Source organism: Linepithema humile, chromosome 1 (assembly GCF_040581485.1).
Source record: "Linepithema humile isolate Giens D197 chromosome 1, Lhum_UNIL_v1.0, whole genome shotgun sequence".
Classification (NCBI taxonomy): Eukaryota; Metazoa; Arthropoda; class Insecta; order Hymenoptera; family Formicidae; genus Linepithema; species Linepithema humile.
Window position 1 is genome coordinate 5,422,539 of NC_090128.1, and position 12,411 is coordinate 5,434,949.

General features: G+C 35.2%; 5 protein-coding genes across 6 annotated transcripts; 2 read left to right on the top strand and 3 right to left on the bottom strand.

The window, feature by feature from the left end:
• Window positions 1-326: 326 nt before the first annotated feature.
• Window positions 327-3,071, bottom strand: H (Hairless). The gene is made up of 3 exons (XM_012380132.2): window positions 2,729-3,071; window positions 1,729-2,541; window positions 327-1,622 (listed from the first exon to the last, which is right to left on the bottom strand). The coding sequence occupies exons 1-3, from the start codon at window positions 3,069-3,071 to the stop codon at window positions 1,588-1,590; spliced, it is 1,191 nt and encodes a 396-aa protein (XP_012235555.1). The 3' UTR covers window positions 327-1,587.
• A 1,330-nt stretch (window positions 3,072-4,401) lies between these two features.
• On the top strand, window positions 4,402-6,476 carry LOC105679620 (uncharacterized). Its single transcript, XM_067347862.1, has 4 exons — window positions 4,402-4,696; window positions 4,773-5,032; window positions 5,117-5,308; window positions 5,481-6,476. Exons 1-4 carry the CDS (start codon window positions 4,451-4,453, stop codon window positions 5,659-5,661), a joined length of 879 nt encoding a protein of 292 aa, XP_067203963.1. The 5' UTR covers window positions 4,402-4,450; the 3' UTR covers window positions 5,662-6,476.
• Window positions 5,044-6,856, bottom strand: LOC105679847 (probable alpha-ketoglutarate-dependent hypophosphite dioxygenase). Its single transcript, XM_012380134.2, has 2 exons — window positions 6,489-6,856; window positions 5,044-6,404 (listed from the first exon to the last, which is right to left on the bottom strand). Exons 1-2 carry the CDS (start codon window positions 6,705-6,707, stop codon window positions 5,802-5,804), a joined length of 822 nt encoding a protein of 273 aa, XP_012235557.1. The 5' UTR covers window positions 6,708-6,856; the 3' UTR covers window positions 5,044-5,801.
• A 154-nt stretch (window positions 6,857-7,010) lies between these two features.
• LOC105679771 (MAD2L1-binding protein) lies at window positions 7,011-8,571 on the bottom strand. Its single transcript, XM_012380017.2, has 2 exons — window positions 8,010-8,571; window positions 7,011-7,924 (listed from the first exon to the last, which is right to left on the bottom strand). Exons 1-2 carry the CDS (start codon window positions 8,432-8,434, stop codon window positions 7,561-7,563), a joined length of 789 nt encoding a protein of 262 aa, XP_012235440.1. The 5' UTR covers window positions 8,435-8,571; the 3' UTR covers window positions 7,011-7,560.
• On the top strand, window positions 8,548-12,393 carry LOC105679768 (uncharacterized). Of its 2 annotated transcripts, none has more exons than XM_012380013.2 (12): window positions 8,548-8,746; window positions 8,957-9,175; window positions 9,263-9,463; window positions 9,540-9,713; window positions 9,790-9,914; window positions 9,972-10,474; window positions 10,561-10,763; window positions 10,823-11,024; window positions 11,089-11,283; window positions 11,381-11,473; window positions 11,549-11,836; window positions 11,908-12,393. In XM_012380013.2, exons 1-12 carry the CDS (start codon window positions 8,645-8,647, stop codon window positions 12,186-12,188), a joined length of 2,586 nt encoding a protein of 861 aa, XP_012235436.1. In that variant the 5' UTR covers window positions 8,548-8,644; the 3' UTR covers window positions 12,189-12,393. The 2 variants fall into 2 exon arrangements, with proteins under 2 accessions (XP_012235436.1, XP_012235435.1); XM_012380012.2 differs by having other exon boundaries at window positions 8,553-8,746; window positions 11,899-12,393.
• The last annotated feature ends 18 nt before the right edge of the window (window positions 12,394-12,411 follow it).

Here is a 12,411-nt window from a genome sequence, read left to right on the forward strand (position 1 = left end):
ATATTGGCTATTTTGCATTTTAAATTTAAAGCGGCGAATTCACTTAGTACGTTAAATTACAACTCATTGTTAATGTCATTATTATAGTTATATATATATATATTTCATGGCATAACATGACAATGCTAAATGATGAAATAATTAAAACAGTTGCTTCAGTTTCAAGTAATTATTGTGTTTGTAACAGATAAATAAGTGGAAGCAAATGTCTCTTCCCTATTGCAAGAAAACTATTTCTTAAAATACAGTATCAATTATATAAAGATCCGGCTGAAAGAAGAAATTGATTTCTTGGCTGGTAGAGATGGTAAAGTAAAATAATGGTATGTAGTATATGAAATATTTATATTTACGAAATTAGTCTTTCTATACAATTGCTAATGCGCAGTCATATACTTCTTCATTCTGTTCTGAAATTGTTAAAGAGCATGTATGTTGAATAATTAAAATTACTCCACTAATTTGTAGAACCTGTGCGAGCTTGCCTTGTTTTCCGTGAAATGTTCTTTAACGCGACCTGACTAATAATAAATAGAGTAACGAATAAATGTCGATTTGATGCAAATACATAACATAAACATATATTTATTATATACATTATAGTGCCTTTCTTTTATAATAATACACATCTGTAAGAATGTTCATAATTTAATTTAATTTCATGGAATTTCGATAATTATTTGTAAGGCACACCCCACGGTCTTTGCTAAAAGTAATTTTGTGTGTTTTCACTGTTTATATCATATAAATAACTGTATACTGTTGTGGATATATATATATATAATATATATATTCTATTAGAGCCTAAATTTATTATGCATTTTTATTTTTAAGAATAATTAATATGCTAGATATAGAGGCAATAATCTGTTCTGTACATAATCCTATGTCTTTCTTATCGATTCTTTTAAGATAGATAATGTACCATTTTTATTAATGATAATAAATGACAGTTTATAGAGAATAACGGAAAAATGCATAAATGAGATGCACAGGATGAGACCTGCTCATGTACAGGTTTACATGTGCTCACTCATCTTCATCAGAACATACAAAACATGAGTAATAATGTTGAAAATAAAACGCGTGAATGCAATATCACCAGCACATCCGTTGCTAATACAATTTCATATTGACAATATATAAATTTAAATATATAAATTTAAGATCGTCTTAAATAATGAAAATTTGCGCAGCCGATTCCATTAATATTTTTCATCTGTACTTTTTTAATGCAGCTTCATTCATAAATCGTATGCGATAAAAATATGTGTAACACACACTTGCAGTGGCATTTTTACTCGTAACGTTTTGTATATTTTACCACTCACGATTTTTTTTCTTTTTCAAATCTTGTAATATTAATATAAAATACCTATGCCGCCATCGACAATTTATGCATTTGTATGTACAAGTATAACTCTCCCAGAATCCAACTGTCTGGCTTCATCTTGTATCTCTACTTACTAAGATACTATTGTTTTATGAATAAAAAAATACTAATATATCGCATTGTCGTTGCACGGGCAGTGTTTGCATACTGTTTTATCCATTGATAAGGCACCAACTCTATTGGGATCCTGAGATTCAACCCGCATGCTTCGACAGATTTAGAGGCATATCTGCAGATGAGAAATGAACACGTGTGAGCACATCTTCAAATAAAAATACTCTATTCGATATTCTATTTATACGTTTGTTATAGAATTCAAATGGTACGAAACATACCTGAAGGAGGTGTGAGAGTTTGTTCCCTGTAGTCTTTATAATGTGGAGGCGACGGATGAGGATGCTGCGGTGCGTACAATTGCATAGGAGGCGCATAGTGGACGGGAGGTGGATAATGGGTCGTCATCCATAAGGGTGTCGCCCTGTACGGCCCAGGGGCCAGCATCGGCATTGCATAATGAAGCGGATGATGAACAGATGTATTGCTGGCTCCAATGTAAGGGTCGATTCGCACCCTTGGATAGGCGTTACTCGATGAGTATTTCACAGGTTGCCGGTCGTCCGGCTTCAGCAACGTCCTCAAGAAGCCTTGCTCGGAACTCGGCTTATCCTCTCCCAAGATACTCGTTATACTGTACGATGAGAGTTGCTTCGAGGAAGGAGTCGGTGGCGCACTCGTTGTACAAACCGGTTGCGGAGTGGCTCGCCTCTTGGACGCCTGATCTTCCAGCGAGACTCTCTCCAGCTCTCGTAATATACGCTTACGAGGCGACACGACGTTAGGATCCAGTAGACGCGCCAATTTATCGATGATCACACTCAGAACTTTGCCGGACGACGATGTACCGTTCCATTTACGCAGCGCTTTTGTCGGATAGATCCGTGTCGATGAGGTGAGAGCTGCAGTCTTGGGATCTAACGGACGCCTGCGTTTCTTCGCCATCAAGCGAGGATGCACATATAAGCGAGTCTTCGGATTTCGATGATAAAAGAAATTAAATTCCGTGGTTATCCTACGTCGGGGATGGGTCTGCTTCCAGCAGTGATCTCTCTGCCAAGGACTGGATTGGACCGACGAATTATCGTCAGAAACTGAAAAGAAAATGTAATATACATATATTGTTATGAGTTATCTAGATTAATCTTATAATCTTTATTTTTTTTACACAATAATAAAAATTAGAATAGAAGCACTATTCTGAGAAACTATGATTGTAATCTAATCTGTCTGTTGCAGCTCTTAAAGATATAATACATATTAATGTTCCTTCCAACTCACCACTAAGGGAAGTAGAGCTTTCTTGGCGATTCGGGATGGTGCTAGTAGGTGGCCAAAAAGTCTTCTTTGGCACAGGAAACCACGTGGTCTTTTCGCCATCTCTGCGATGAGACAGTTCCAAGATAAATTTTCCATCCTTGAAGAACTTCAAGCGGCCTCCGGGAGTCGGTAGCAAATTGTTGTCAATACGTGTCTCCGTGTGATGAGCTGGTTGGGGGCTTGAATTTTTACCGTTTGCCTTGGCAAGGGTCGGGTGCAATGTAGGTGGATCACGCGAGCACATCTCTGTCGTGCCCCTCACGTGACCTGCGTGAGCATGACATTCTGCTGACTTCTCACGCATGCTGATACTTTATCGGTATCCATTTTCCTCCACTGGACCTCTCATACTTCAGCTTTCCAATGTCTGACAAGGTAGGAGGACTTGCGTTTTCTGCTGTCCTTCTGTTGAACAATTAAACCTATATACTTAAAATATTGCAGTGTTCAGATTCAGCGAAGAATATCCTTATACTCCAAGGTTTTTTTTTAGCAAAACAAGAATCTGTAATTAACAAAGTCCGAGGCACATGTATCATATTGACAAATAGCCAAAATTCATACTGTTCAGGCAAGACATCAGAAATTGTGGAACACAGTTATGATTCGCAGAGAATCATGATGGCTGACAGACACACAGATGGACCTAGCCATAAAATTTGCTTATTTAATCGCTGGCAAAGCTTGAAAAAGGCAAGAACACGTCATTCTCCAGTGACAACTGTTGCTGGCTTGTTCATAATGTCATCACAGCGGTGCGGTCAACGTGAGAGTAACACCACAGACTTCAGACAGAGGGGCGACATTTTTTTTTGTACTCAAGAAATACAACATGCGCATACGACGATAATCGACCCCGGACCGTATGGATGTGGCGATGTCGTATCGGACGGTGCGATAGTATCAGTTCGACCGCGACAATTTGCATCGGAGCACCCGCAGAAATCCGGTGTGTATGAGAGATGGCAGTTGCCAGATACCCACCCACCCACGCACTACCGCCTTCCGCTTCTGCTCGCTATTTTGCTGCCGTAGCGCGGCGCATCGTCCTCGTAACCGTCTGCGGGGACGAATGCGTCGACTGTCGTTGCGCGTACCTGCGTTCGCGGTCGCGCACGGTCGCGCGAACGCAAGATTTCACGCAGCGGACACGATGACGGAACGACAGGGCAGCAGTCCGCAGCAATGGGAAACACCACTCGACCGCGACACATGTGTTTCACTTCACCCGCGAGAAGTCCGCGCGTTCGTCGCCGGCACGGGCCCGGTACATACGAGCACGCATCCGTAGAATGTGCGTCCGTCGTCCGCGTTTTCCGCGTGATTCTCGCCCCGTGTCGTCCGCGGAAAAAAAACAGCGAAAATTCTGGCCTTCTTGAGTCGACAGTGTCGACCCTTTTCGTCGACAACACACTGCGGTGGCGGTTCACGTTCCACGCGTTCCCACGTTTCTGCCGCGACTCGCGCGGTCCAACTCCCACGATTTACGACTTCGATTGCGATCGATAGTATGAGAATTTTCTTTCTGCGCGAATCCGCCTGAACAAATGTACTTCTCGTTAATAACAGATTTACGAATCTATTTTTCTAAAAATCCTTGCGCATCTTTTATCGCGCGTCATTTATGTCAAATCGCGGTTCATTCCGCTCGTTCCTCAGTTGCATTCTCACTTTGCGGCGCGAATGAGAACACGCGCGAGATTTGTATCGATATCATGCCGATGCGCTTCTTTTCCCGACACCGTCAATCGCGTCGCACGACCGAGATCCAATTCTGAATGTAAAATGCTTCTCCTGGAAGAGTATTCCGAGTTAGTCGAGCGAGATTCCGCGGAAATATCGTTTTTATGGAAAGGCCTGCAGATGCTCGCCTGTTTATTGAGTATCCTGACTGGATACAGCTGCGCTATTTTATTCTACATATTATGGGTATTTCTGTACTGTAATGTATTTGTAGATTAGAAATATTTAATATGCTTGTTCGTAGAAAGATGTGCTTTTTTAGGAAAATATTTTTGGCGGTCATTGTCCTCTCTGGGCAAAATTGGATTCATTATCTAGAACAGTGAATTCTGCAGACGAGCATCTTCATGATTTCACTATTGTTCAACTAAACGACACTGATTGGAAACGCTATGTTGTTAGCTATGATTACAAAAAACATTGCGAATTTTATTTCGCCGCGTGCCTACTGTCTTGCATATTCGGAACTGTGTGGTTAACATTGTTTTTTATGTGTGGCAAAGGCGGCTACGATGTTAAAACGCAAGTAACAATAATTGCTAAAAATATATATTTAAACATTGCAGCATTGTTAAAAAGAGACTGATGAAAATTCATTATGTACAGTTTTACAGCTCCTTGGAGAATCGTCGTTCCTGCGTTACTTTTTAATTTTTGTCTCACAATAATAACATTGTATGCAACATATACGATGAAAAAAGGATATCAACAATTTAGTAAAGATCTAATATTAATTTTCATAAAAATTACAAAAGGATATACATCTACATTAAATCTTAAGTATGTATATTTTAGCCTGTAAAATGTGTGACAAATTTATATAATTATATTAATCGGTTCTTGAAGAGAATGCATCATCTTGCAAGATTATGTAACTCTTTACACTCTTGACGACTATGATGTATGCAACACCTTTTACGTATTGGAGGTAGGAACACATCGCAAAATAGTTTATCAGATATAATTATTGATACTTCTTCTGCTATTTCAAGACTGTATCATGGATAATGACGTGGAGTTGGATAACAGGATTCATGATACTCTTTGTGCGTTTTATAACAGTCAGTGACTTCAGACTTTTAAAAATTCGCGTTTTTAAGATTCTGCAAGAGCCAATTGAAACTCAAGAAGAGAAGGAAAAACAATCGTAGTATGCGGAATAAAAAATTATCGCAAAGCATTATATGTCCAAAAAGAATTTACGTTTTACAATTTTATTTTACTTTTTATTGTAACCAGATTTAAGGATAAAGTAAATATGCCCTTAGTTCGTAATTTACCGTGTATTAGATTAATGTGTAAATCTGTTATGCATTGATGCATCTCTGTTAACATTTCTACCGCGAAGTACCAGGCCCTGACAATGAGATTTATGCACGTCCTCGGTCGGTTCGTCATCGGCGGCTCTCACTTGCAAGAGAAACATACGTCGACTTCTATTGGACAGGTTCAAGTACGAACCGTGAAGCAGCAAGTAGGAGAAGATGACAATTTCGCCTTTCTTGGCTGTCACAGGCTCGGCTTTCGACAAGGGATACTCCTCGGGATTGACGTAATGATACGACTCCCCCTTCTCGTCGGTCAATCCGTAATCTTGCAATGGTCCTAGCTTGTGACTACCTGGATATACCGCTAAACCACCGTTCTCCGGTGTTGTATCGTCCAAATGTAGAAACACAGCCAGCATAGTGTGCTTCTTGTGAGGAAAATAATGATAGTCTTGATGCATCAAGTAAGGCGCTCCCTTCTCTGGTGGCTTTATGTGCGCCTTGGTATGATGCAGCAAGATATCCTTGGTATCCATGATGTCTTCAAGGGCGTCTAACAAATTCGGGTGCGTGATAAGTCGAGTAAAAACGGCACTGTGCATTTGTAGATTGTGGATAGATTTTACCTGGCGTGGGAAAACAAAAACATTCTTTACAATAGATGTGAACTTTACAAAATATAAAAAATTGTAACTGTATTCTTCACTTACAGTGTAATCAATGTATCCAGCTGCTTTCTTCATATCTTCTCCAACCCAACCTGCTTCCAAGCCCGTCACATTTTCACGATGTTTTCTATCAAACAATTCATTATAGGCATCTGATATCTCATTCATCTCCTTCAACGAATATACGTTCGCCAATTTAATATAGCCATTTTCTTGCCAGAATTGCTTCTGCTCCGGTGTTAAAAATTTTAAGGCAGCCATTTTCAGTATGAAATTTCAATATTTCTTTTACACAACACTTTTCTTATACAAAATGTAACAATTTCGTCTTGTAGCATTAAGAGATAGAATAGCATCTGTGCACCATGTATTGAAATATATATTACCCCACTCCAAGAGTATTGTTCAGTAGGGATTATCTGTGCATGATGATGTGCAAATTCTAATATTGTCACATGTTAAACATTTTTGCACAAACAATTTACGATTTTCTTGCATATTTACAAGATTCTTTAATAAATCATGTAACTTACAACATAATTTAAAATGATATAACAAACACAATTTAATGAGATAAAAATATTTAATATTATAATTATGTATTATGTATGAATAGTAATGGAAGATAATTATGTATAGAATGTAACAGAAAATGTCAGATTACAAAATTTCACGTTTGTTTCAATTCATTAAAATATTTTCGTTTATTTAAAAAATGTAAATAAATCAATGTCTTGTTGCATAATTTTACACTGCACTGTCTCTCTCTTTCTCTCTTACCCTTTTGATTATATAACCTGACCTGACCATAATGACCTCTCATGTTATGTTGATATGAATAAAAATATTACATCAGCTTTTTGATAGCAAATGGAAATTTCTGTCGCATGACCTCAAGATATTTGTAAAGTCATATTTGTAAAGTCATACTTGCGTAATTGCTTACAGGAAAATTACTAAATTTAATATTCTGATAGTTAATACTGTCTCATTATTTTTAATTAAGTTCGTAATACTAATCTATTTAATATTTCAAAGTAAAAAAATTATCTATCTAGTTGTAAAAAAAATTAGCAATTGCTCCTTTACAATTATCATAATTAAGAAATTCTTGTCATGGATAAAATTTAAATCCTTTTATAATTTGTTTTGATTGATACCATCGATATGAAGATTGAGTTGAACTATTATATTGAGTATATTGCACATCATCATCATCATCTTCCAAGTGTTCCTCACATGAGTCACGATATACTTTGACAAGAGTCCTGCAATTACATTGCATATCCACGAGATCTTCTTGGCACAGTTTAATCTTGAAGTAACTTGTATTTTGCATATGTGATTTGTATTGTGGTTTAGGTAGGAAAAACTCTGATACTTTATTAGTATCTCTTTTTTTCAGCATGATAAACATATTTGTCACATTTAAAGGAATATTCATAGCTTCTTGAAACTCTTTACATTCCAACATAGACCTGCAAACAAAATTTAATATATTATATTACAATTTTTCATAAATACTTCAGATATATTTCTTTACATTTTTTTTTATTTATTTACCTCATAAGTTTTAAAAGTGGTTTTTTGGAAGAATGTTGATGTTGATATTCTTTATGTTGCTTGCTATTGAGAACATAAGAAGGAAGTTCTATCCCAATGCATAGCTTTGGTGATATTATCGTAGCACCAAGTAGAATAGCAACTTCTTTTATATCACAATCCTTGAGGAAGAATTGTGAAGATAAATGATCTGAGACATTCCTTAACGTATTCGATAAAGTTTTGAAGGAAAGTGCATTTCTGTCTGTTGCCTTTACGGTTGTTTGAAACTGAGTTAATGCTTCATACGTAAATGGTATTTGTTCTTTTTGATATAAAATGTATTTTATAAGTTCGATCACTACTTTTGTACACGAATCACTAGTTAACGGCTCGTCCAACATGACATCAATTTCCATTTCGTTGTTTTTGCGTCTGGAAAGCATTTTAGCGAAAAGAGACGGAATCTATAAAAATTTATTTCAGAATACTGTCCGCCGAAAATTTATACGACGCTTTTATTTCGGGTTAGATTATTTTCATGTAATTCTAGCGCCGATGTTGCCAATGTTGCCAATGTTGCCAATTCTAGCACAATGGTTGCTATGTCTAGTTAGTTACTATATTCGCTTTATTTACACACGCCGTTGAAATGCATGAGTTTTGAAATTTCAAGAAGCTGTAGAATTGAAAAACAGTTTGAGATGGAGCTAAAAACGAAGCAAATGGAAAAGCTATTAGAACCTTTACAACAGCAGGTAATCAAAATGTATTTTCTTTAACAAGTTTACTAATTAAAGCATTCATTAAAACCAGTTGTAAGAAATAAAAAATTTAGAAAAACATTGTTTATTAAAATTATTTTATTATACAATACAAAAATTATAATTAATTTGTTACTATAATTAAAAATTTATTATTATACAGATATGAAAGTATGAAACTAAAATTATCTTATTTTTTTTCAGATAAACAAGCTACTTTTACTATTGACTAATATTTCTATTAATTCACCTGAAATTTTGGCTGTAAAATCAATACTTTTTGAGCAACTGTATTTTTTAACAGAGAGATTTAAGAATTTAACAAGTGAAGATAATTGTGACTATGAAGAAGCAAACGTAAAATGTGTTGATGCAGCAGCAAATACAAAACATATCTCTTTATTAAAAAATATTGATGAACTTGTATGTAACAAATAATTTCAATGCATTGACATTTATTCTTTATTTTTATTAAATAAACAAACTGACTATAATTCTAATTTTTTTTAGATTAAAGATATTAAGAGTGACAATATTAATACAGATGCAGCTAAATGCATGACAGAATCATTGTTTAATAATTTTATGCTAGCTTTAAGAGCTTTGGAAGATTTAGAATGTTTGCCATTGAAGCAAAGACTTCAAGACTGTCTGGATTATGTCAGAGAAATGAGTACAGCGAATGAGATTGAGGATCTTCAAAATATAAAGGTAAACGATATAAACTTGAATTTAAATACATATATTAATCTTTCAATATAAATATTGATCTTTTGCCTTTTTAAAGGAACTGGGTACTTCAATATTGGAGATATTTGAACCATTGCAGAAATACAGAAGAAGTTTGGTATCTATTTTTCTGTCAGAAAAACTGGCCTTATATACCCTTCAACTGTGCACTTCATTTGAAATGCTAGTACAATTGGCTCAGGAGCAACATCGGCTAAATGCACCAATTTATGTAATATTTATTAATCAATATTTTTTTGCATTAATTTTAAAATGCTTTTATAACTACATTGGATAAATATGCATAGGCTTGTAAGAAATACATTTGTGGAAGAATATGTATCTGCTGTCAAATGATCTTAGACTTATTGAATGGTTCAAACCCATCATTGGAAGAGGAAGCTTTTGAAAAGGAAAATCATTTTGTCTACAGGTGAGAAAATAAATATTTATGTTTTGTAATTTAATTCTAACATGGTGCATTTTGTAGAATGGATTTAGTGTTAGACATTATATTAGAAATGCCAAGCAAAACAAATCAGGAACAACTATCTGAATGTACAGAATTATGGTTGAGATTGGAAGATGTTTTCTCTCATGCTATGGCAATTACCCAAGTGTGTCAGCCATATAATTTTAAAGCCATAACTGGATCATGTCAATCCATAGTACTGGAATACGAGAAATTAAAGCAGCAATTACTATCGGAAACACCAGATCCAGCGTTAAATAATTTGTTTATGCACACGTTATCTGACGCTCTTTATCGTCTGGAACGTAAAGTTAATATAGCAGTATTAACACTCGCAATGGAAGTGTTTAGCAATCCTTATGCAGCTTTGAAGAAGCTTGTTATGACGTGCGGAAATTCGTTAAGCGCGAAAAAAAGATCTAAGAATGATCTAAACAATCTCATAGAAGATTTTGACCAACTCTTTGATCAAACTATGCAAATCGGAATATTTGCTATCGCTTCTTGCAAAGACAGAAATCGTCAGTTGCTTCCATTTATAAAAAATAATAAGCTATTAAAAAATGTTTAACTTATTAAAAATATCTAACAAGTTTCATTATTTTAGGTAACAATAAAATTCGCAATTGCCTCGCAGGATTTGAATCCTTAGAGACTGAATTAATTTCTGCTATAATTTCTTTCTACTTGCATCCGGATAATAAGGAAATGCGTTCCAGTGTCAAACTATTGACTGAACAATGGCAGCTGGAAATGAATAAGTTTCAGAATGCCGTAAATCTCATTATAAACTCGGCTGCCTTCTGTCAAGTAAATATAACATTGTGAAGAATTACTTTAGAGAGTACTTGAATATATGTTTTATTCAGGTAGTTATGGATAGTCTTCAAGAACGTATAACGGCGATCTCGGATTGTCTCGATAACAGACAACCAGTTACACAACTTCAAGTGCAAGGTATTGTTCAGCGCGCTTCAGCTTTATCTAGCCAAGTGACAGCGATTATAAATGACATTGGTATTGAAAACATCGATCGTCAAACGATAATGATGACAAGAGAATTGAAAGCAGGTAATTATGATGTTAATTATTATTTAAAATTATTTTGCTGAATATTTTGTATACATTTTTATAGCCATATTTGAAGCCAATGCAGCTGCTAAGACTCTTCTAGCTGAAAATGCAACAGAGCCCCTACAACTGCGAGTGATAAAACGATGCGAATTAATATTGAATGTCGTTCGGAGATTGGAACCAGTTTTGTCCACAATTATGAACAGCACAATACATGAGAAATCTTCGTGTAGAGGCCAAGGAGATTCCAGCTATGGTAAGATAAGTAATTATTAGAATATGTCAATTTATAAAATATTCAACATTGTCATTGAATGCGCTATTAAGGAAAGGTATAATTTTGTGTATTGCAGGTATCGTTTCAAATACTATTAATTTCCCGTCTACAATTTATGATTTACCGCGCGATGACAATAGTTTGGTTTACATTAGAACACCCTATACAGGTTTGCAAAAATTTATAAAGATTTTAAATTGACTATTTGTTCTTTAAAAATAATATTGAATTTTTTCTATTTTAGTAAAAACGTATAAATCGCAGGTGTCCATTCAACCGGCAAACAGCATAGTGCAGAAACCGTCGAACTTATCATACTTAATACCTTACATAAAAAGTGGTCGCACACTACGCAATGAGTATTCCATTATGTATAACACACCACACAAAAATAAGGATACAATGGAGTCAGTTGTTAAAAATGAGATATCTCTCAGAAATCTTTCTAGTGTTAGGCAACATCTTTTTAGCAGAGATAGTTTTACAGTTCACACCAATATCGACATATCGGAACAGAGTATAGATTTAACAGGTAATGCAGTAGACTTGAAATTGCCATTTGAAGAAGAATTACGATATTCTAAATTGTTTCAGCTGTTTTAGAGAAGATCACTCTGTTATCTACATCGAGCAACTCAACGTTTTCATCTTGCCAATCCTCAAAAGTACAAAACACATCTTCTGAAAGTACAAGTAAAAGTGTGGTCTCCAACATCTTACCTGGCACTGTTAAACCAGAAACTGAAAATTGTTTAAACAAGTCGGCTATAATGGAGAAGATGGGTGAAGGTATTATATCTGGTGGTGGTGATGCATCTTTAGTTATGGAAACTTGTCAAAAACTTAATAGTGTTCGACTTGCAAATAGTAAGATTCAAAAATAGGCATCAAAACAGCATAATATATGAAAAGAGAAAAATGTATTTTTTAATGTGCAACATTAATTATCTTACTTTTATTAAGGTAGTTTTTAATTATGAAAAATATTAGCATTTAAAATGTTAGTTACATTAATATGTAAGTACAGTAATTCTACATGAGTTGTAATACTAATTTTATATATATTAATTGAATTTAATGAAATTTAAATGTACATTATCTTAAATT

What these genes read in the sequence shown, in the direction of transcription:
- H (XM_012380132.2), bottom strand. Translation starts at nt 3,071, where the DNA reads ATGCGTGAGAAGTCAGCAGAATGTCATGCTCACGCAGGTCACGTGAGG. An exon ending in AAGCTCTACTTCCCTTAGTG is followed by an intron (nt 2,542 to 2,728) that starts GTGAGTTGGAAG and finishes TTTTCTTTTCAG; the next exon opens with TTTCTGACGATAATTCGTCG. An exon ending in AACTCTCACACCTCCTTCAG is followed by an intron (nt 1,623 to 1,728) that starts GTATGTTTCGTA and finishes TCTCATCTGCAG; the next exon opens with ATATGCCTCTAAATCTGTCG.
- LOC105679620 (XM_067347862.1), top strand. Translation starts at nt 4,451, where the DNA reads ATGAGAACACGCGCGAGATTTGTATCGATATCATGCCGATGCGCTTCT. An exon ending in TTTTATTCTACATATTATGG is followed by an intron (nt 4,697 to 4,772) that starts GTATTTCTGTAC and finishes GTGCTTTTTTAG; the next exon opens with GAAAATATTTTTGGCGGTCA. An exon ending in AAGTATGTATATTTTAGCCT is followed by an intron (nt 5,309 to 5,480) that starts GTAAAATGTGTG and finishes ATATAATTATTG; the next exon opens with ATACTTCTTCTGCTATTTCA.
- LOC105679847 (XM_012380134.2), bottom strand. Translation starts at nt 6,707, where the DNA reads ATGGCTGCCTTAAAATTTTTAACACCGGAGCAGAAGCAATTCTGGCAA. An exon ending in CTGGATACATTGATTACACT is followed by an intron (nt 6,405 to 6,488) that starts GTAAGTGAAGAA and finishes TTCCCACGCCAG; the next exon opens with GTAAAATCTATCCACAATCT.
- LOC105679771 (XM_012380017.2), bottom strand. Translation starts at nt 8,434, where the DNA reads ATGCTTTCCAGACGCAAAAACAACGAAATGGAAATTGATGTCATGTTG. An exon ending in CCACTTTTAAAACTTATGAG is followed by an intron (nt 7,925 to 8,009) that starts GTAAATAAATAA and finishes TTTTGTTTGCAG; the next exon opens with GTCTATGTTGGAATGTAAAG.
- LOC105679768 (XM_012380012.2), top strand. Translation starts at nt 8,645, where the DNA reads ATGAGTTTTGAAATTTCAAGAAGCTGTAGAATTGAAAAACAGTTTGAG. An exon ending in GAAAATCATTTTGTCTACAG is followed by an intron (nt 9,915 to 9,971) that starts GTGAGAAAATAA and finishes TGCATTTTGTAG; the next exon opens with AATGGATTTAGTGTTAGACA. An exon ending in CCAAGGAGATTCCAGCTATG is followed by an intron (nt 11,284 to 11,380) that starts GTAAGATAAGTA and finishes TGTGTATTGCAG; the next exon opens with GTATCGTTTCAAATACTATT.